Source organism: Aythya fuligula, chromosome 22 (genome assembly GCF_009819795.1).
Source record: "Aythya fuligula isolate bAytFul2 chromosome 22, bAytFul2.pri, whole genome shotgun sequence".
Classification (NCBI taxonomy): domain Eukaryota; kingdom Metazoa; phylum Chordata; class Aves; order Anseriformes; family Anatidae; genus Aythya; species Aythya fuligula.
The window spans coordinates 4,148,143-4,171,661 of record NC_045580.1 but is presented as its reverse complement, the minus strand read 5'-3'; the positions used below and the strand labels follow the sequence as shown (position 1 = coordinate 4,171,661).

General features: G+C 47.8%; 1 protein-coding gene across 1 annotated transcript; it reads left to right on the top strand.

The window, feature by feature from the left end:
- Positions 1-416: 416 nt before the first annotated feature.
- Positions 417-23,248, top strand: TRIM29 (tripartite motif containing 29). Its single transcript, XM_032201980.1, has 9 exons — positions 417-1,277; positions 8,648-8,743; positions 10,162-10,395; positions 10,799-10,997; positions 14,524-14,607; positions 17,644-17,709; positions 18,889-18,990; positions 20,085-20,161; positions 23,186-23,248. The coding sequence occupies exons 1-9, from the start codon at positions 417-419 to the stop codon at positions 23,246-23,248; spliced, it is 1,782 nt and encodes a 593-aa protein (XP_032057871.1).
- Positions 23,249-23,519: the final 271 nt, after the last annotated feature.

Genomic DNA, 23,519 nt, shown 5'->3' with positions numbered 1-23,519 from the left:
TGCTACATCTTAATGAAAATGACTTTTTTTTTTTTTTTTTTTTTTTTTCCAAGCATTTCTATGTATATAAACAGCCCTTCCTCCCAAACCTGGTTAGACAAGAATGTTCCTGGGTGTGGACCGCCTTGTATAATTAACTGCACAGCTGTAGCTTCTGATCCCTGGTAACGTCTGTTTCTTTCTTCCTTTCTCCCTGCCTCTACCTAGCATAATCCGGGCGTCCTTCTCCTCCTCCTCCTCCTTGCAGGAGCTCCGGGTGCGTCACTCGGGCAGAAACTTCCCTGCATTCCACCGTCATTCCTTGCTGGGACGACCGCGGGCAGGCACGCGGACGGAGCCGCTTCCTAGAGGGCTGGGAGACGGGAACCGGAGAAGGGGCCGAGCAGCAAAGCCAACCAATTCGCCCTGTTTAGACGATGGAAACAGGGAGCGCAGCAAGGACAAATGGTACCGCCGGCAAGGCAGAGGATGTGAAGAGCCCGTCCACCCCCAAAAAAGATGAAGAAGTGAAGAAGACCACGAACCCTGGCGGAGGGGAGAAGGAGCCAATGAAGGGCACTGGCGGTACTTCTCTGGAGACGGGGCAAATCAAGAGCTCCCTCTTCTCTGGGAGTGACTGGAAGAGGCCCATCATTCAGTTTGTGGAGTCGTCTGATGAGAAGAGATCAACCTACTTCAGCATGGACTCGGCAGACTCGAAGAAGATGCAGTACAGCAGCGGACAGATAGGAGACATGAGGAGACCCCCCCTCTCCTTTGCAGATAAAGGCGACCTCAGGAAGTCCCTCTTCTCCTTGGATTCCAAAAAGAGCTTCCTGCCTAATGAAGGGGAAGGGAGGAAGCCGCTGTTCTCCGGCGGGCAGATGGGGGACATGAAGAAGTCTTCCCTGCCTCTGGTGGAGACCGGGGACCTGAGAAGAGCCACCTTCAACAAGGTGCCCGACAGAGCAGCTGGGTCGCGGCCCAGGGTGAAGCTGGAGGATGTGCTGTGCGATTCCTGCATCGACAACAAGCAAAAGGCCGTGAAGTCCTGCTTGGTGTGCCAGGCTTCCTTCTGTGAGCTGCACCTCAAGCCTCACCTGGAGGGAGCGGCTTTCCGGGACCACCAGCTCCTGGACCCCATCAGGGACTTTGAAGCAAGAAAATGCCCTGTGCATGGGAAGACCATGGAGCTGTTCTGTCAGACAGACCAGATGTGCATCTGCTACCTCTGCATGTTCCAGGAGCACAAGAACCACAGCACGGTGACGGTGGAGATCGAGAAAGCGGGTAAAGAGGTAATGCTCTTTTTATTGAGTGTTCCCAGCGGCCTTTCCAACGGGTCTCAATGTTACATCTCGGCTTTTGTTCTCAAGCCTACGGTCTCCTAAAATCATGGTTCAGTGTAATTTTGGGATGGAAGGGTGGTGGATGGGGAGCGTGTGGTGGAGAACTGATGTTGCATAGCTTCTGCTGCAATGGGACCGTCATTCCTCTAAGACTGGTTCCAGCAGCATAGCCGTGGGGCTGTGCACCAGGTCATTAGGTGGGGTAGAGAACCTGGTTTCCTTCCAGTTTCCAAAACTCTGCCTCAGGTTTTGACAGTGTTTGTGTAGCGTTGCCCCCAGCCAGCAAGGTGGGCATTGCTCAAGTTCAGGACCCCCAGAGTGCGATCAGTGGCGGCTCCGGTTTGCGGTTACTGCAGAAAATTGCAATCTCAGCTTCTTGGAGCGAGCTCCTGCTTTCTTGTTTGTCTTTTCTGTTATGGAGATAATGATGTTGAGCCCCACCTATGGGAAGAGCCTTTTGAAGCTTAGATGAAGAAAAAAACCTGGTGCAAACACAGAGCATTTTAATTTTCCCTGAAGTGTTACTACAATAGGTTCAGAAGATGGACATCTAAAGGGATGGGACTGGTATGGGAACCAGTGCTCACTAATGAGAAGTCTCCCACCTTTGTTTGCCTAAAGTCCCATGCTGTTTGCTTTCTGGGTGGATGTAAGATTATTCCACTAGCTTCAGTAAAGATCAGGGTCTCACCGCAATTCAGTGCTGCACGCATCTGTAGCAAAAGCATGTCCTGGCCTGGAGACCTTCTGATCTCTCCAGACAGGACAGAAGAGATTACAGAAAGGAGCCCAATGAAACGGTAACATAAAACAATTTGCCTAGAGTCACACAACCAGCCCATGTCAGGAACTGGATGGGCACTGAGACCTGCTAAATCCCAGTCTTAATCACAGCCCAGGCAAGAGCTCTGATGTGGTGAACAGGCACATACAAGTACCTGTGCGTGGAAATTCTGCAGTTACCCTGAACTCAGAGGAACAATTTAACTCTACAGTGCTAGGAAGATTTAACTCATGAGGCTGGGCTGGAGGAGCATCTTTTTCAGAGCTCTTCTCTGTCTTCCTGTGCACAATTTTTGGTTTGTTCTTCCAATGCCATCTCCACCTTGCAGCCTTACTGAAACCAGACAAGGCTTCTTCCATGTCTCAGACAGTCTCTCTTCAAGACATTCCTGCAGGGGTTGCTAGCCCGCTGTTTGTTTCATGATTGTTTGTTCTTGTGTTTTGATGTCAGCTCGGAAATACTCCACAGCGTATGCCTAACCTTCATAAAGCTGTGCCTAGTGTCTGCCAGGTTGTCCAATTCCTCTTGGCCCTTTCCTTTGAGAAGTTAACAGCTGCTCCCTTGAGGAACCAAAGCTGGCCAGAGCCTTCTCCCTGTGTTTGGGTGGACCTACAACACCTTGCTTGTGAACAGGGAAGCAGATCTGGGCAGAGAAACCTTCACTGAGATTTAAATGGTGTTTGATCTGTCTCTCAGAGTATTTGTGTTACTCTCGCTAGGTCCACGCCTTTCCTGTGCTGATTCTGCTGCTGCTAAGCCTAGGGGATTTAGGGCTTTTATCAATGAATCATAGACATGTGCAAGGAGTTGTGATCGTGTTGTAACCTGAGCGAGCATTCACTCAGACAAAAGCAATTCACAGGATAGCTGTTGCTTACAAATGTTTATTCCTAGCCCTGATGTATTCACCCTTAGTGAAGAATACAGCTCAGCAAGAACCACAAAGAGGAATGGGCATTTCCAAGGCCCTTGTGTGCACCACCTATTCCTTTTCAAGTCTTGCAAATCAGCTGAGCCAGAACGCAACCACAAATTGGAAGAGTGGCAAAGTGCGCCCGGTGCTGCTGCCTTTGTGGAAAGAATAAGCACAAACCCCACACCAGGTCAACCCCAGCCCTGCTCTGTTTTTGGCACCCAAGCAGCTCCAGGGGAGCTTTGCTGCCTCAGTACTTGCTAGATGTACCACTCAATTGGTGACCAGAACACAGCTCTGTACTTCTACTCAGTGCCAAGGAGCACCTGGCTTATCTGCAAGGATCTCCCAGTCCCTGGCCATACTGTGATGCCACACCTGGAGGGGATTCCTGCAGAACTGGGGGATTTCCATGCTGAGATGATCTGAAACTTGGCAGTTAGCCTGGGTGCTTGGCAATTTGGTTGCAGAAGTGTCGTGTAGTATGTTACATTGTGCTCTTATTCCTTCCATATTGCTGAATTAATGCACATTATGGTGTCTTTCATGAATTTATCCCTGCTACAAGCCTGTAGCAAAGATATATAAATACTACTGTATTGCAGTGTTGGGTTTGCCCCACAATGCAGACAGACAGCACAGCTTAAGAGGAGAGGAATGCAAACAAGCCAGCATGCAGTCACCCCCTGGTTAGTGCCATTTAGGCAGTGCAAAGCATGGGATCTCTGTCTGCACAGGGGGAGCACAGCAGCACCCCCCTCCAGAGGGTGAGAGCCCCTCGTGCCCTTCCTGGTGTGGTGCTGAGCAGCCAAGAGAGAAAGGCACAAGGGGTCAGGCAGAGACAACTGAGCACAGAGGATGGAGATGTATTTTCTGAGTTTCTATCCAGCAGTATTTGTTATTTTACAAAGAGAGACTCCAGTGCCTTCCCCAGATCCACTTTGCATTTATTTCCTGCTACAGATTTAAAGGATGAGTAATGACCCCCAGAATCAGCACAAGAAACGACCACAAAAAAAAAAAAAAAAAAAAAAAAAAAAATCCTTGAGGCTGGGTAATAACCACACTCTACTGAGAAGTGAGAATTGTCAATAGCAGCTTGTACACTCAGATAAACCCCTCTGGCCAGCTTGATTTACCAGCAGAACTGGAGCCCCCCCTTGCAGACAGCATCCTTCATTTTGGAAGGGGATCCTTCATTCAGAACCTGTTTTACAGGCCTGTTCTCAGAAGGAGACAACTCCACGTATGCCTGCCAGCCACAGGGCTGCAAATAACCTGGCGTTACTCTCCATCGCCAGCCTCACTACTCAGCGTGTCGGGTCAGATCTAGCGAAAAGCACTTTGATTTTTTTTTTCCCCCTTTAATTCTTTACCTTTAAAGAAAAGTTCACGCCGTGCAGCAGGTTTAAAGAGGCAGCAGAGAACCGCTGGGCAGGAACGGGAGCTGGGTGTTCCTGGCTGCAACGGAGCCACTTGTGAAAGGGGAGCCAACTTGTAAAAGGGGAGATTTCACAGGCTAAAGGAGGCTTTGAAGGCAACCATCCACAGAGATGATGCAGAGGGGTTCCCATCTGGGCCTTCTTGGCATTGTTCTGGCTGAATATGGAGCACACAGCAGCGTGCTGATGTGTGGAAGGATTTTTGACCTTTCCCACTGATGGGAACGATTTCCCACTAGGGCACGGTGTGGCCACAAGACCTTATCTACACCAGCTGTGGCTGCTCTGCGGACACAGCTGAAAATAAATGCTCTTCCCACAGCAGCAGTGCGGCTACCTGCACACCGTTCTGCCTGGCCTGGCAGAAAAATGTGATTTACAGTAGCTTTGCCCATTTGTTGCATTAGTGCCTCTACAGTGGGAGCAGAAAGCAGGGAAAATCCGCCTGCTTGTGGGAATCCTCCACCTCCTTCAAACTGTGCAAAGCAAAGAGCCTTTTACAGTCTCAAATAAGATGCTTACCACTGGCATTTTTGTAGGGTGTTGACAGAGTCTGCAGAAGTCATAGCCCACCGACACCTGCCTCTGCTTAACACAAGCTTAGACTGAAAAACCTATGGCAAATCCAGCAGAAATCATCTCAAACAAGCAATTCACTAATTTCTCAGCCATGCCATTTCCAATATAAGGCCTGTACTGGGATAACTAGTTTAAACACTTCTTCCCTGGCTTCATTATTGCATTTGGCTGTTGCTGTCGGGTAATTACCATAGCTCTCCCAGGCTGGTGACACAGGGGTGTTTCCTGATTCAGGGACTGGGTTCCCAGAGCATTAAGACATGATGATGCTTGTATTGCTGCCTTGCAAAAATGAGTTGCATCATGATGCAAGAGTCATAATCTCACATCTCCAGGTCCTGTAGCACAAGGGCTGGGTTCAGCTGTGGATGTTTAGGTGTACATTCTGAACTTTCACTTAGGCCTCATGACTGTCCTAATTAATTTAGGCTGTAGCAGGGGATCCTCTCTTAGCTCAAAGACTCTCAGTGCCAGCATTTCTCAGCTTGCTGGAGTCAAACTTAATGGTTTAAACGTGTATTTCCTAGATCTTTTTCTCTGCTATTTTTATTTCTGCTCTGTAGTGACCTCTCCAAAGATAGGTGCAGCTCTTATATAAAATTTCACTAGGAACTTCTAAACCTGAGTCTCACACAATGGGGTGGGGAGATGTAGCGGGGGATTGGGGACTATGGGCCCTAGAAAATCTGAGAGATATGAAGGAAGCCAGAAGAGAAGTTTCTTTATGGGGAATGAAGCTGAGAGGACCCTACTGTAAATCAATCTGCCATCCCACCTTATATCAAACAGGGTCTAAAACCATCATGAAATCATCTTTGCTGAATGCCTGGTTGTGCTCTGTCTCTCCTCACCAAATCAACCTCCATGCCACCAGTTCCTGTACTAGTCCATAGTCTCCCTGGACATCTTCTTCATGTGTTTTTTTTTTTTTTTTTTTTTTTTTCTGGTAATTTTGGTAAGAGTAGTTCTTGTGTTTGGGCCATCATGCAATGGAGAGCCTCCCTTCATCTCCCCTGCCTTGCCTGGTGTCTGTACGAGTATTTCCTTTTGCCCTCATTATGGGTGTTTTAACCCAAGCTGAACTTGGATGACTGTGAGATTTGCATTCTGGCTATTGGAACTATCTCTGTAATTTCCATTTGCAAATCATAATTCTTACTTTAAATTGTAGTGTGGGGCTGATCTTAAATAGTTGTTACATCCCATCCCAGAGGCACCCAAACTACCTTTCTGGGTGAAGGGGTATTATAACTCCAACAAGCTGTTAAGAGTTAGCTACCACTTTTGAGCAAGTAATAGTTTGCAAAATTCCTTTGAGACCCGTCTTAATTAAAAAGTACCATAAAAAGTATAATATTGTTATCACCACCTTACAGCCAGCATCTGGAAAATTTTCCAGTGACATTTCCTTTCAAATTTGTTGTGATTAGGAACGTCGATGTGGCTGTGAAATGTCTGCCCTTCTCAAAAGAAAACTTCAGCCCCTCTCTATCTGATTTCATTCACAGTTTTGTCATGAGAATATCCTGATAGTTAGGGACAAGGAGGGGAACAAGTCCTTCTATTGCTCAGGAGACTTCTTTTTACTTTGCAAACAATGAAAGTAATCTGGATGTAGCTCTGTGGCTCAAGGGAAGAGCTTGCATTGTAAGATCTCAGATTGGTTACTGGAGTGGGATGGATATCTGGATCTGAAGTGCTTTTATCTCATCACATTTCCCTGCCATGCAGAGATGGTTGCACACTTTTTTGTCTTGCTGCAGTGCACATGTGAATGGACACAAGCATGCATTCCTTTGAGTCACTGTCTTGAAAATGTGGAGAGTGCAGGGTCAAGCTCATGCCATTACTTTCTTGATAAGTAGTAGAGCAAATTTTCTGATCTTGATATCCACATGGCTCTCTTATAAACCTGTGCTATGAAACCCTCACATGTCTGCCCCAAATCTCTGTAGAATATGACCTCATGGCTGCATAGAGTTGGCTATCGTAGGCTGTCAAGGTGTATGGTCTCCTAACTCTCCACAAAGAAGGGCAATTACAATGATGGTATAAGGATGCAGCTCTCCTGGCACTGAGATACCTTGGAGTGCATTTACCCTTTTTGTTTGCCCTTTCTGCTCTTTTATAGGGCAATACAACCACCATCAAACTGTTTTCCCTCTATAAATAGAGATTTTCTAAATTGGAACAGCTAGAGAGAATGGCTCTCAGCTGCAGCTGTGCTTGATTCAAGCTCAAGAGGATGTTCAGACACCAGGGTGATTGGCACCAAGACAAGAGCCTTGATGGGCTGATTTCCCTGGCCTGAGCTGGCTGACACTGCGTTGCCTGCTCCTCACGGCGTGATGCTCCTTTCTACTCCTTGAATGAAGGAGTGAAAACTTTTTAACTCCCACCCCTGAGGGCAAACATGATCAGGAGAGGAGACCCAGGTTTTCATGTTGTATTATGTTCCTGGACTGGTGGCAAAGCAGTGGGAACTACGCCTTGTGCTTTGACAGCAGAGACCTCACCGTGTTAGCTGCTGGGTTTATCCACCCCTCATCTCCCCTGCCTTAACTTTTGCCCTAATATAAGTGCTTTTGGGTAATGCAGGCATTTACCAAAGGATCTCACATGTACCATGGGTTTCCAGAGACTTTCTGATACACCTCATCTCCACTGTGAAATACACGGCTCCTCAAGAGCTCTGGGGATGTGTGCCACAGCCAAACTGCCCATAGTTACCCTCGTGCTGCAACCAACCACACACGAAACACAGAAAGATCTCGAGACACATAAACAAAGGCTCTGGCATGATCTGCTGGGCAGGGAGGTGATGAAAAGCAGTGATGGAGGGAGGGGCTGCTGGAGGTAACGGCGTGAGGCTGAGCTCAGCAGCCGGGTGCTGATCCAGAGGTGCATGGCAGCCCTGGGCTCCAGCTCTACCAACCCTCTCCCATGTCTGGGCCATGCTTCCCTGGGAAGGCAGTGCAAAACAAAATGCAAATGAACCCCAGTGAAGTTGCTGATCTAAGCCAAGCATGGTTGACTACGCCTCCTCCCCCCTTCCTTTTGTGTTTTTTTTTTTTTTTTTCTTATATATATATATTTTTCCAAGCATTCCCCAGCTTCATCATAACATGAAAGCTCTCAATTCAGAGCAAATTAATCCACAATCCTGTCTAAACAGAATTCCTGCCGGAGGCATCGTCCTCTTGTTGCAACACTCGTCAAACGTCATTCCGTAATTACATGAAAACTGTTATTGCTGCAGAGGCACACCCTGGGATGGGCCCTTCGCTGCACACACAGCTGAATTTTGAAACAGGCCTCTTCTCCCTCCAGCTAATGACTCTAAAGTGATTAAAAGCAGCACCATGACAGTAGCTGGGTAGGTGGGTGCTTCTGCTGCTGGCTTTGCTGAGGGAACTGAACCTCTTGACCCAGGCAGGAGCTCTGGGATGGTGTCCACAGTCAGCACCTGGTCTCGAGCAGTGCCAGGAACCCACACCTCCCAGCCACTGCTGCTCAGGGCTGGGTGCTCGGTGGGAGCACAGCACCCCTTAGAAGCAGGCCACCCTCTGCCCCTGCTCATGAGACTCCCCTCTTCTCGCAGGCTGAGCTTTCACTGCAGAAAGAGCAACTGCAGCTGAAGATCATCGAGGTAGAGGATGAAATGGACAAGTGGCAGAAGGAAAGGGACCGCATCAAGGTACGTATGGGATATTGCCCGCTTCTCTGTTTCTCCTATCCTCAATGTCTCTGACATACCCAGCTCTTACTCACTCCATTCCTCACCTAGTCCCTACCTCGTCACTCTCCCAAACTCCCTCACTCCAAGTCTTGGAAACAACAGCTCCTGCTGAGCTCATCCTGCAACACACCCAGCAGGAGACCAAGAGGCGGCAGCACAGCCTCCTTACAGAGTCACCCGGGACACATCCCTGCTTGGGTTCCCACAGCTCTCCCATCACCTGTAGCCAGGCTCATTTAGAAACAAAGGTGTGCTGCTTCTTTCTCACCAGCTCACCTACAAAAATAAACTCCAGGAGGGCTCTGGATTGGCCAGGCAGAGATAAGGCAACAGAAATAGATGCAGTTACACCAGCATTTGTCTTGTTTATAATGGAATAGCTCATTTCCGTACTGACGGAGGGCTTCTTTATAATCCTTTCAACCACACGAAGGGTTAGAATATAGTAATGGTGTTTTTCTTTTTCATTTACACCCTAACTGAATAGAGCAGTGAAAACACTATTTGGAGACACCCCAGAGAATTTGCATAATATTAATAGGCAAAGCCGTTCTTCTCCCTTTCATGTGGTGCACACACACTGGCTTGCCAGTTCTGCTTTTCGTCTGCTTTATTATTATTATTATTACTACTCCTATTATTATTATGGGAAATATGACCTAGAAATTTTAGCTCTGAATATAGTTACCTCCACAATCACTCTGAAGAATATTTCAGAGGGACGTGGAGATCAGGTTTGTATAAAGTGCTTCGGCACTTTTCTTCCATTGGAATGGAAGGAAATTTCATCCGTAAATCCTTGAGGAGCCAGAACCATGATTTAGAAGGTTAAACATTTTTTTTTTTACATATAAACATATATATACACATATTTTTTACACCTACGAGTGCAGTTCATGAATTGAGGAGATATGCTCTTATAACGACGAGGACAGCATGCACTGTAGATTATATATATACACAATTATTGCAAGAATTAACATTATTTATTTCAGCACAGCTTTCTGGTGCTAAGACTTGCATATCCAGAGTCTCCATATTCACTGTCTTGGGTGCTGAGAATGCCAGGACACATCCCCCTTTGCATCCCCCTGTTAGCAAGTGTCTCCCTATGAAGTTTCACATCTCATGGCTCCCCAGGGAAGTGGTCACTGCACCGAGCCTGTCTGAATTTAAGAAGAGATTGGACTGTGAACTTAGGCACATGGTCTGAACTTTTGGGTAGACCTGTGCGGTGTCGAGAGTTGGACTTGATGATCCTTAAGGGTCCCTTCCAACTCAGGATATTCTATGATTCTATGATTCTATGATTCATTTCTCTTGCCCTCTCCCACGTCTCTTCTACTGCCCCCTTCTCCGACCCTTTCCCCCTGCAGAACTACACCACCAACGAGAAAGCCACAGTAGACCAGCATTTCAAAGAGCTGATCCGTGACCTGGAGAGGCAGAGGGATGAAGTGAAGGCTGCCCTGGACCAGAGGGAAAAGATTGCATCAGAGAACGTGAAGGAGATTGTGGATGAGCTGGAAGAGAGGGCGAAGCTGCTGCGGGAGGACAAGGAGAACAGGGAGCAGATCCACCAGATCAGTGACTCCGTGCTCTTCCTCCAGGTCAGAAACATCTCATTTGCCTTCCCTTTTCCCATGAGGGTGGGATTTGTCCCAAAGACAAAGCCCCATTTGGTGTAAGAAGCATCAATCTTCTCCAGTTCAATGCACATGGATGTCAGGAACTGGCCCTGACATTTCAAGCATGTCTGCTCTGGTAGGTGAAGAATGAACTTCGAGGCATGCCAACGCCTCATATTTCTTCTCATATTTCTTTGTCTTTTTCCTTTTATTTATATATATATATTTTTTTTGTGGCTAAAGCTCAGAGTCAAAGCATTTGACTGCTCCACCCTCAGTCTTCACTATTCTCCTTTGCACTTCATATTATTTGGAGCCAGACTCAGGATCTAGCCTCTGTATATCTTGTATTCCTCAGTAACATCTCTCCCTTTCTTTTTGGCAGGAGTTTGGGGCTTTGATGCGGAACTACGTCCCCCCTCCATCCCTCCCGACATACAGCGTGCTGCTTGAAGGGGAGAGCATGAGCCCCTCTATGGGGCTGCTCAGAGATGACCTCCTCAACGTCTGCATGAGGCACGTGGAGAAGATCTGCAAGGCAGACCTGGGCCGCAACTTCATCGAGAGGAACCACATGGAGAATGGTAAAGTATCCAAAGTACCCCAAACTGCCCCATCCCTCCCCAGGCAGAGCCATAGGTAGGGATGGAGCCAGCTGTCCTGCCAGGGAGTTAAAGCACCTCATGTGTAGGGGACCACGGGATCCCAACCAACATCAAGACAATGCAGTAGCTCACTACATAAATAGAGAAGGCAGGATTGACTTTATATATATGTATGTATATATATATATAAAATCTAATCTATCTAAATCTATTGTCCAGCCCAGTTAACATATTTGCTGTGCTGCTACCACATACCATTTTACAACAGAAAGTTTCAGCCTGAAACATGAAATGTCCCACAAGCACCTGTCACTGAAAGTCTCGTAACAGTTTTTTCCAGTGAAAAGGTCTCCATTTTCGTTAAGCCAGGCGTTGAAGAGGCAGAGCTCTCTGATCACAGCTCCGCAGGTCCCACTGGGCAGAGCTTTGCTTCCTACAAACACAGGGTGCCCAACGGGTCCTGCTTTTCAGCAGTGTTTAGGGCTAAATAATCTTTCTTATGTAAATAGAGAGGGCAGGGTCAATACCACAGCACTGCAAGGAATCTTCTGAGCCTTTGAACCCACTTTCTATCTGTCTCCTCCAGTTAGTTCTGCCTCTTCCAGTTAGCTCTGCAGAGAGGACTTGTGAGGCACAAAGCTCCCACGTAGGACAGAAGGACGGAGCACCAGACCAGGACCCCACAACCACAGTTCACTTCCCAGCCGTCCCAAAAACGGCCTTTGTAACCTTGGGCGAGTTACTTAATCCCATTAAATGACCTCTTGCACTAAAGAATAATAGGGATGGAAATAAAGCCTTATCTCACCGGGCTGCTATGAGGATATAGTCTATTAGTAATTGTGGAACCTCAGATAGCAAAGCAATAAAGGTCAAGAAGCTGGATAGGTAACCTGAGGGTAAATTGCACCCTGCTGTCCAGATATGACTCAAAAAGATGCAAGAATAGCTTTCAAGTCCATTTTATACTGCACCAGCAGCTGAGGAACTTTGCTGCAAACCTGTGAGATCACTGTTATTTCATTCAGATTCACAGCACTCATTAAACAATCCCCTCCTATTAATACAGCACATTTTTCCTGGGCAGCGGTCATGCAAATCTGTCCAACTTCCAGAAAAGACAAATGCACGTTACAAGATAATACAATAAATGAGGAGAGGAAGAAATAACTGAGGGGAAAAAAAAAAAAAAGAGAGAGAAAAAAAAAAAACAACAAAAAACACCTATGAAATAGATGCACACAGGTCAGAACAACACAGGACCCATTACTGGAGAACAAACAACATTTTTCAGAGCCTGGGTTCTGTGAACCAGCCTGTCTGACATTCACAATTTATAGCAGTAGGAATGAAGGTGACATGGCCCAGAGTACACGTGAACGTGTAATGAAAATCACAGGTATTCATCAGGAGACAGCGTGCTGCCTTCCTACAGTACGGAGAGAAAGAGCGAGTCCCTGGCCCCAAGGAGCCTGCACTGCAAACAGCTCATTAACATTTACCTAGCGCCATCGTTTTCCATTAGACATGAATTGGATAGACAAGGTATTTTTGGTCCATAGAACCAATGTTTGAGAAAAGTCAGGAGTCCCATTCAAAGTGCTGAGGTTGCATAGCTGGAGCCAGCTTTTTAAAGTCCCATACACTTAAACAGGAGCAGAAACTGAATATCACTTCTTTTCCAGCATTTATCACTGCAGCATACACGGTCAAATTCTCAACACTTTGTATGCTAAGGTTTGCTGAGAAATATGGCCCTAACTTAATACATGTAGATGGAAGAAAATGATCCAAAAATCATTTTTGTACATTTTTCTTTCTTCTCCTTTGTTCGCTTGGACTTTTGCAGAATTTCCAAACTACCCAACTACTCACAGCACTTCTGAAGGTTAGGCAACAACACGTTGCAGTCAAAGATTTTTGCTAATCCTGAAGCAAATATACTTTACTTGGCCATTTGTACAACCCAAGAGTATGCATATGTTCAGTTCCAGCAGCTCTAGATAAAGGCTGGCTACCTCCTGATCAGTTGATCACTTTTAATTAGGTTCCCCTCCATGTTACTGATGCTGAAATCCTCAACGGCACTTGAAATCCGTGGGAATCAAGTGCCAAAGCACTTCTGAGCAGGGCGACACTTTACCACTGCCAGAAACCTGGGCGCTTTCAGAAACTTTATGGGGAATTTAATGGACACAGCTTGGAGTCTGCCTAATGAGAAGAACAGTGGCATCCACTCAGCTGGGAAATGTTATTTAAGGTGCAGCTCCAAAACTTTGCAGCTCTCCGTTTTTCAAACCACAGTTACACTTGAAAGAGGACAGCACTCGGCATCTAGTGACTGCAAGGAAATAACTCCACAATTACTTAATGGATTTAATTAACTCAGACTCCCCCTGAGTCACTGCAACAAATTCATTTGCAGCCAGCTTGATCTTCTAGTGTAAAAAAAAATCCCAGGAAGAAATATTATATTAATGGAATGAAACCTGCTTAATAGCAGACTCCAAAGGGAATCCACTTTCTTTCAGTTGTCATAACAGGTACCTACTTAGTAGTGTGGCAAGGAGGCAAATAATCAGAGAGCATCCAGGGAGTTTAAATAGCACAGAAATAAATTGCAGAAATAACATAAAAGTTTGTTCAGTGACTTAAGATTCAAACAATTGAACTATCTAAGTGTGGGAACCAAATTTACAGAGAACTTGGAGAGAACAATAGATTTATAGAAGACTTAAGGATTTAATATATATATGTGTGTGTGTGTGTGTGTGTGTGTGTATATTTTATTTTTTTTCTGAGCAAGTGACCTGATAGAGCATCATTTCTTGTGGATCATTCTCAGAGAACCAAAACCAGGCTGTGTAAACACCTGGCAAAAGGGTAGGATTCATTCACTTTGAATGAAGCTCGAACCAAACATCCTTGTCTGAAAGCCCAGGAAGCTGGAGCTGTTTGCAGCTCAGGTTTAGCATCTTTAAAACTTGGACAAACCAATGCACTGAGCCCTCCCAGCACTCCGATTTTCTCCAGCCTTGCATTACTTGCAGTTCCAGACGGGCTGGTTGAGAGCCAGCTCCGTGCACAGGCTGAGCACACAAAAGCAGCCAAACCCAAACCAGCACCTTTGAAGTGGGATCCAATTTTAGCCACGGAGCAGTCCTTTGGTCGGAAAACGCCTCAGCCCTGGAGTGTCCCTGTGGATGCTCAGGAGATAGCGTATCTCAGCGGAAGGGCTGTTCCTCTGCTCTTCACACTTCAGCTGTGCTAAACCTCTTTTATCCCAGAATTTTGGGCAGCCAGCTCATTTTGGAGCTGCTCGACCTGGCAGCCAGCAAGTCCTAGGGCAAAGTTACAAAGATAGAATTACAAGGGTAGGGCAATTTGTTTCCAAAGGGCACCACCACCTCTCCCTCCGTGCTCGAGGACACATTTCCAGCCTGTTGTCCCCTTCCCCTCCTGCTGTCCCTCTCAAGGCCACTCAGCTCCTGCTCTGCTCCCACAGGTGACCACCGGTTCATGATGAACAACTACGAGTGGAACCAACCCGACAACTTGAAGAGATTTTCCATGTTCCTGTCTCCCAAAGGTAAGGCAGCCCAATGGTGGCCAGCTTTCTTCCGAGCTCAGCATAGGAAAGGAATTTCAATAGTGATTTGTCCCAAAATTTGGTTTTCTTCACTTATTTCAATGCTGTCCATCTGGACTGGACCACGATCGGTCCCCCTGCATTTGTTTATGCCAGGTCTTGCCTCCAGCTTACAAAGCTTTGAGCAGTTTTTGCCTTTCCATCTCAAACAAGGCAGCAAAGGCTCTTAGCAGGAGAGCTGGAACAACTGAACTCGTTCAGGAGGGAAGTTTGTGAAGACAGGGGAGTTTTAACACGCGTTATCAGGTCGAAGTAAGCATTAACCTCCACCAGAAGCTCACCCCTGTGTGCTATCAAATGTGAAAGCTACACCAGGCTTTATCTGAGTTCAGATTTTACTTTCACCAGAAAACATTTTTTTTTTTCCTGGCAGGGAAAGGATGCAAGAAGTGAGTAATGTGTCCTAAAAAAGCAGGAGGTTGGGGTTCTTTTCTGACTTCTTACACTGACAACAAGAGCCCTTGAGATTTGCTTATGGCCCCGCTGTTGCCTGAACACTCCCGGATGAGCGAATGCCCCTTTTCAACACATTCAGTTGTAAAATGGCAGCTGTCTACTTCCAAATTAGCATCAGGACCTCCAGAGTGAGAAGCACAGAGTGATACAGCCCTAGGCAAAGCAGCACCTGTGTTAATGACAGAGCAGAAAGCACGGCACAAAATCAGTGACCACATTTCCTCTGGTCCCTGGCGAGCGAGGCTCCACCTGGGTTTGCTCCTGGTGTCTGCAGCTGCTGCTCTGAACAACCAGATTGTGGCAGGGTGAACCGAAATGCCTGCAATTAGTGGTGGCACCCCTCGAAGGCACATGTGGGGTGTGATATGGCCTCTGCCAGCGGTAGGGCTTTGTGGGGAGAGCCCAGATCCCAACACTGAGCCCTCTGTCTGCATTTCCCCTCTGCCCTTCTCCGTTAGCAGCCCACGGCCAGCAGCTTGCGGGCAACCCTGCCTGGTGCCGTGGGGATGGGGAGCAGATCCTGGTTAAATTATCAAAATTCAAATTGTCACGTGAGTCTGGGACAAGGCTGAAACCCGACATGCTGAGAGGAGGAGGAAACCATTGGCAGTAGTGCCATGGTTCAGCCAGGCTGCTCGCTGCTCTGGGCCATGGTGCCCAAATTCCCCTCTGCTCCTCTCCAGAGGGTGAGCTGCTGAGATCCAGGACCAGGGCCACCCTGGTTCCCAGCTGGGACCCAGCATCCCAGCCTTCCGAAGGACTGACCATGAGACTGGGGAAATCAGCAAGGACTGCTGGATATGGGGTTTATTATTTCATGTTATCAGAGCCAGTGAAGCCACTTTCTGGATGCAGACAGCTGCAGAGGTGTGTGAGCGCTGCACACTGGCTAGGAGCTCCGTGACCCATCGCTTCCTGCAATGGGCTTTTGAATATACAAATGCTGGGGAGTATTTGTTCCACCCACACACCTACATTGTCCTGAGAGCAGGCACATTTTGCTTCCCAAGCTGCTCGTCCTCTATTTGTTACCGATCGAGTTACTTCACCCAAAAAAACAAAGCATGTGATTGCACACAAAGTCCCTCCCTGCTGAAATGGGGACTGAGCAGGGCTGGGCTCTCCACCAGGGTGAGGGTGCAAAAACGATCCCTTATGGGAACACGGTGATGGAAAGGAACCAGCTGCTCCAACCACACTGATGGGGACTTTGGCAACAGAATGAGTCAGTAGGCAAAACAGGAGACATGACCCACTTAAGCCTGTATGCTGGCTAGCAAAGGATTATCTGATGAATAATGCACTGTAGCCATAATCATTTAACCCTCTAGGGCTTTCTGTCCCCTAGCAGTGTCTCGTGTGGAAGTCCAGAAATGCTTTCGATTGCATCTTTTCTAAGGAATTCCATAAAATGGAAGAAAAAACAAACAAAAAAAAGAGGGCCCCCTCCACCCTTTGTATTGCACAATGTGCACAGAATCCTTGAATATCTCGTGATGGTTTTCTAACACGCCCTTTTTCTTGCTGGGTTGGATCAGTGCAAGTCCTGCCGTAGGCCACAGCAGCACGTCTGCTTGCAGTGCTGAGGAATGCTACCCGAGCAGAGTTTGGTGCTAATTGCAGTGGCCCACACCAAGAAACTGCTTGGACTTGAGCTGACCCTGTAGGTCTTTCAGTCCTGCTTAAATTTAAGGAGCCTTCCACTGCTCTTGTCGTTAAAGACAATATCACAGAGCATCCATCATCTGCAGTGATGACAAAATGAGGCATAGGGGAGACATAAAGGGCTTCTAACGCTGCCTAAAATTTGGGGAACAAACTGCTCGACGCTCCTTTCTGTCCTCTTCTGGTGAGCTTTCTTCTCCTGACATTGCAAACATTTTGGCCAAAGCCAGAGGAAGGTTGGAAAGATCATGTTGTGCCTTTGCAGGTCTTTAAATAAGCAGGAGGGACTCGGTGCGTAGGAAGGGAGAGGTAACTGCTTCAACAGAAACCTTGCTGAACTAGAAACACAGACCACAGGATGGCAGCAAAACAGCTCACAGCATTCATCACGTTTTTTGCTCCTCTGGGAGTCTGATGTCTCACAAGAGGGGTACAGCAGCACTAGGCTGCATCACGGCGTGCACCCCTGCAGCACATGCCTGTCTCGGAGGCTGAGAGTTCACGTGAGCAAGAAACGTTCCTCTGCTGGTGCCTCTCGTGCTCTAAATCCAAGCCTCTGCCTGCAGGTCTCTCTGCCAAATAGTCACGTCGAGTAGGCAAACTGAAGTTGGCAATTTAATGTGGCTAAAGGCAGCTCTGCAGCACTGAGGATTTTGTTCTGTGAGTGCTGCAAAGTCTGTTCAGCAGCCCCTAAAATGTAGAGAAAAAGCTCAGTCTTTCCTCCCTGAACCCGGACTTCTGCTTTGGGGCTGCTTCCAAAACGGTGGGGACTGTTTCATAGAGCAACGCCAGGCACAGGCCTTGGAGCCAGCTCACCAGGAGCCGACTGCTGAACTGGATGCTCTTGTTTTACAGCCAGTTTCAACCCACGATCATGGGAATTTTCCTCCTTCCAAGCGACTGAGGAAACACTTGGTACGGGTAATTCCGCCTTCAGTTTGAAAGGATCTAACCCCCCGTGCCACAGCTTTCCAGCTGTCTAACCGACCTCTGCTTCCCCTCTCAGCTGTCCTGTCACTGTCCCAAAAAGCCATCTGGGGTCAGCAGCGCTGCCTGCGCACACCCAGCGCCCAGGTCTCGCTGCTCTAGGCACTGCCTGTATAGGAGGGGCGGGTAGCACCGATCCTCGTTGTTCAAACAGTGAAAAGAAGATGGAAAAAGAGTTTGTAAAGCCCCTGAGACACCTACCCAGCTGTGACAGGAGTGCCAACACCAACTTGTCTGAGGCGAGCTGCAGAGCTGGGGGCAGGAACAGGAGCTGACTGTGGCTCCCCCCAGGCAGTTTAAGAAGCACAAGGCTGCTCTTCTCCCTCTCACATACACCTTTCACGTAGCTCATAAGCTCTCAGAGATGTGGCCTGCCCCCTGTTCAGCACCAGCACGATGGGGAGGGGATGTTCAGTGGTAGCATGGTGCGGACCAGCAGCAGCGAGTCGTGCTTTCTCTGCCCAGCTCCCCACCTTCCCTTTTCTCTCCCATCTTTTCTTTGCTTTTTCACACTCCTGCCTTCATTCACTGGCAGCCCATGAGCATCCGTGGCCACTCAGCCCAAGCCGGGGCAGCTCTTGTGGCTCACAGCCACAGCTGAGCCCTCCCCGATCCCCGTGCCACAGGCAGGGCTCTCTCCCTCTCATCGCCTCTGCTCTCAGACTCCTTTTGGCAGCCAGGGTCTGACCCCAAGTTGGCCAGAAGAGAAAGCCTTGCTTTAATTTCACCGGGCTTTGAATAAGGCTCAAGTGCTCGGAGGCAAGGGAGCTCTGGCAGCCGTGTAGTTTGGCCTCGCTACCCCAGTTCCTGGAGATGCAATTTTCCTGCAAGGAAGCTCTTCGGTCACACCTGCACTCTGGGTCTCACGAGAGAAAAGCTCTTCCCTCCCTGCCCGGAGCACTGGGACCACTTCACACTCACACACTGTGTACACCGGGACCCCACCACTCTCATCTGCTTTTTCTTAAGGAAAAGAACAGGGACAAAGCCACCAGTTCCCATTTCCCCCCAGGCTGGCTGGAGGTAGTTTTACAGGGTGTGTTTTGAAGTGCTTAGGCTTCCCCAGTGCAGCACGCAGCGCCGTGGAATAACAAAACCTCTTCTATCTTCCAGTAGGCAATGGCACTAAGCTGCCTTTTCAGTTCTCCTCGGTGGGACAGAATCCGCCCGGTGACTTCAGCAAACAGTCTGATGGGAGCCTCTTCACTAAGACCGGTACTAGGCATTTGGTTTTTCCCCTCCTTCCTCCTGCTCCTCGTTTAGGTGATAAGGAATTTAACATAAATTCCTCCCGCGAGGGGGCCTGGAGCAGTCCTGCAGCTGGCCCACCTCTCCTGCCCGGGCTGTCAGCCTCTCAGATGAGCACCACACAGCCCTGAACCAGGGCAAAAGGACTTTAGTATAGTGTGGTTTTATCTAGGGAGTAGTTGGAGGGGGTTTTAATTTTGTTTGTAAGGCGTAGAGATGAGAATTTAGATGATTTTAGATGCATAGGAACCAGGGAGAGAGGGACACTAGAACATGAGATTAATTTCCTTTACCCCCTAGCTTCATCAGGGTTTCAAAACAGCTATTCCCCTAAAATAATAACAGCCATGGAGCACAAACTTTAAAAAAAACATGTGCTAGCTGCCAATCCTCCTTCATCTGAACCAGGGTCCCCCATCCACTGCCTCCTAATCCTCTTTCTGCACTGCCAACTAGTTCAAGGGCACCAAGGGCTGAATCCAAGAGCATCAGCACCTGCCAAGCAGAGTCAGGCCCGATTAATTTGCAGCTGGGAGGTGGTGGGGAAAGCCCAAAGCCCATCACCCGGCAGTGCTGCAGCGGGTTGTGATGCAGCAGGGCTGCTATTAGTCCTGAATCAGAGCTGAGCTGGTGCAGCAGGAGGGGGCTCGGGCTTATCGCACTGCCAGAGGTACTGTCATTAATTTCTGACATGAAACCCAGGCCGCGGCTCTTTGCACTAATTAAATAGCCTATAGTGCTCTTCGCAGCAGTCAGAGTGCTGAGTTCAGGACTTGGCCTAAATTTAATTGGACTGATTGCATTCCGCCTCCCTGCATTCCTCAGACATTTTAATTAGCCAGCCCTTCTTCACTCCCTTCTCCCAACCGGCTGGGCGGTGGAGCAGGCCCCTGTCCGATGGCTGTTGTGTCCTACCCCAGGAACAGCTGCATTTCCATGCCAAGCAGTGCAATACTAATTACATGGCATGTCCAGTCCTGCTGCTTGCCTCGATGCTTGCGAGGGGAGGCGGGGATGGTGTCAGGGACCCACCTGTAACAGGCTCTTTTCTGTTGTCACAGCTTATCCCTCGATAGTGAGACATCAGTCTGCAAAGGTGACACCACAGACGTGGAAATCCTCCAAGCAGTCTGTATTGGTAAGAAACATACCCTTGGTGTGAAGGCACGTGCACAGCTTCAGCAAGAGAAATACCTGTCCTCAGGATACCTGAGGCTCCAGGGACCAGGGCTGGGGTCCTTTGGAAATGGGAAAGCAGGAGCTTCAGGTCAGCAGCTTCTGCTGTTTTTCCTGTGGTTAGCTGCATCCAGACAGGGATACAGATTAATCCCCTTGCCACCACAGCTCTGGGTCGTAGGAATAATCAATATCTCAAAATGACATTTTGAAAGGATTTTGCCCTGGTCTAGAATTTGATCCCGGCTTCCAAAAGCTCTACAAATATTACAGCAGACATGTTGGGATCTGCAGAACTTTCCCTCCCTGCGTGGATATTGTGTACTCTTAGTGGTCTGTGACATCTCGAAAACACAAATTGTGTAACGCCGCAGATAACCATATAAAAGGATCATACTAATTACATCCCACAGTGAGCTGACAATATCAAAGATGAGAGGTCAGACAGTGATGATAAATCACCAGAACAGTTACAAATCACTCATTTTCCACTGCTACCACAAAACAGGTAACAGTACACTACAAGGGCCAGAGTACAGTAGTATTTTAGGTCCTCTATTCTTACATTCACACAGTTAACAGATAATCAATGCATAGCCACATAACTTCATCCACTTGTTCGTAACATCCCTTTGCACCGTGATGCATTAAGATCTTGCATGATCTGAATTAAGATGATGGAGATTTTGCCCTCATCTCCACAGCTGAGATCTATTTTTTGAATTCTCATTATACATTTGTGAAAGATTATTTACTGCTCCCTGGAAATAGGACTTGTAAGAAGGAGAGGGTCAAGAATTGATGGCATTCTCGTGCTGGAGGAAGAAAACAGAGAAAATACACGGCAGTTAGCAAGTGGCTGCTCAAGGACTGCAGCTCTATGTCTGCTAAATTTAAAAGGCCCCTCCAGCAGATGAATGCCAGCGACAGGGATGTTCCTGGACAGCCTGGAGCAGGTTCAGAAAATCCAGCCTTGAGTCTTTGAGTGTGTGACAGCAAAGCATATCTCCTAGGAACAGCAGTTTGCTGCAGTATCTCCTCTGCCTTGTGTTTGCTCCCCACCTTTGTAAAAGAGCCACTGCTTCATGGTGTGTGTGCCCAGCTGGAGATCCCACCCTGGGATTTTAGATGCCAGCCTGTCCTCCCTAACGGGGCTGTTACACTGGGAAATCTGGTCAGGAAAGTCAAGTTTCTATTACCATTGGTATCTGGTGGCTGTGAGTATGGTCTCCCTAGCAAAAATATCCACACTGCCTGGCAATGAGCGTGCTGTGCTCTGTGAACACAACCCAAATTTGCCTTAACCCCCCCCAGAGAAAGCCTGGCTAACTTCTCCACAACGTCACTGGCCTTTTTGTCCCTCTCGTGCATACACTTGTAGTGGCCATTTTATTTTTATAGCCTCTATTCACCAGATATCCCTGAACCTAACAATTGAGTTGATAAATACGAGCATTAAAAAGTCCCAAAATAGAAATATACACTCCAGGCTGCAGGAGCTCTGCAGGAGCTTTTATGGCCTATTGGGCCAATAATCTAGCTTTAAAAATAGTCTTAAACATGTATTTAAGTAATACACACTCTAAAAGGTCTGTAAACATGATTTTTTACAAAGGACTGTGCTGTATAAGGAGGAATGTCTTTTTAGCCCACAGGGAGTTCTTTAAAATGAAGCCCCCACCTCCCTTGCATCTCTTAATTAGATTGGAAATCGAAGCCATAAAATGAAAAGAATTTCACCAAAATGGAGCATTGAGCAGGAGGTACTGGGAGTCAGCACTGAGCAGCAGGGTGGGTTGGATTTGCTCTGCCCAAGCCTCCAGGCTCCTGCCATGCCCAACATTAACTGGTGCACTGCACCCAGCCATACGGACACCTTCTGCGAGTGAGATCCAGGCAGGAGATCAAACCTAAGGCAGATCAGATGCTGCAACACCGAGGTGCTTCCTCACTGCCTTGTCTACCACCGATGGGAGCACATCCTCATTTTCACAGATGCTTCGGGATGTTTTGGTGCTTCTCAAGGGCAGTGTCCAAGGCAGCATTTTTCTGAGTTGCTTCTCGGAGGAGCAACATGGGTTAATCCTCGAGTTTAAAGCACTGCAATGCAGGGGACAACAAAGACGACGGGAGGAATCGGTTGATTGCCCCAGTATTGGTAGATCCAGGCTAAAGATTTCACCTTGAACGGTGCAAACAACAAGCACTGTTAGCTAATAAAGGGGTTTTTGTGCTCTGCAGTCATCCCCAGCCAACACCAGGCTGTACAACACACCTCTGCCACGTGTTGCTTATTTGTAATGGTGCAGATAAGCATGAAATTCCTGAGGTAGGTCCTGATGAGAAGACAGACAGCTAGGGATTGTGGTAAATAGAGCTGGAGAGACAGGAAAATGGCAATTCCTCCAGGCTCTGCCCTTGTGTCTCCTCCGCTTATGCTCCTGTTTACACAAACATTTATACAGGGCCTCGCAACATGTGGAGGTGCAAATAAACAATGCACCATTGTGTGAGAATTTCCATGCACAGGAATTCTGGCTCTCCAGCCAGGGAGCACAAATAAACACCGTGCAAGCCAGTCCATCACTCACATAACTGTGCACGGCGTGAAGTGTGAAAACTCCCATGAGCTCTCAGGTTAGCGAGCAATTAAAAGGCACTGTCAGAAGCATAAAATTAGAGGTGACATTCCTCTTCTCCCAGAAATCTCTCATCAAGCCGTGAGTCACAGTCTGAGATTTTATATCATGCACAGACTCATTTGGCTTAGGAATGAAGTCTATGCAAAGCATATGTGCAAATCAAAAAGCAACACCGTTTGCATTTGATCGCTCCAGCAGCGAGGTGAGGTGGTGCTCTCCGCAAGACGGGAGGCTGAAGGTGTTAAGATAGGAGCGTGTTAAGATGCATACGCTTGGGTGAAGTGTAGGCGGTCAGGAAAAAAGAAGGTAGGTCAAACTCACATGCCCCAAATTCTCCATTGCAGTCACATTACCGCCCCTTTTACGTCAACAAAGGCAATGGAGCCACCTCCAACGAGGCACCTTGATTCCTGAAGATTTAGGGAAGAGCTGGCAGCACTTGGAGTGAAGACTCAGCTGCGGATTTTCGTGGATGTACCTGCTACTATATTAACCTTGCTGCTCTAATCTCTGCCAGGGAGAGGGAAGGTGCAGAAGGGAATAGCCTTTTACTAGAGGAAACACGGACTTTTTTTTTTCAAATCACCTAATCGCCTTGAAAGCTCTGCAGGCCTTAACAACGTAACCCCTTCCTCTGCTGCCACCTCCTCGTTCCCTCTCTGCCACCACCCTTCCCTT

Excerpts from the sequence above, each read along its gene's own strand:
- TRIM29 (XM_032201980.1), top strand. The coding sequence starts at position 417 with ATGGAAACAGGGAGCGCAGCAAGGACAAATGGTACCGCCGGCAAGGCA. Across the intron at positions 10,998-14,523 it reads GAGGAACCACATGGAGAATG|GTGACCACCGGTTCATGATG; the intron begins GTAAAGTATCCA and ends CTGCTCCCACAG. Across the intron at positions 20,162-23,185 it reads CCTCCAAGCAGTCTGTATTG|TCACATTACCGCCCCTTTTA; the intron begins GTAAGAAACATA and ends TCTCCATTGCAG.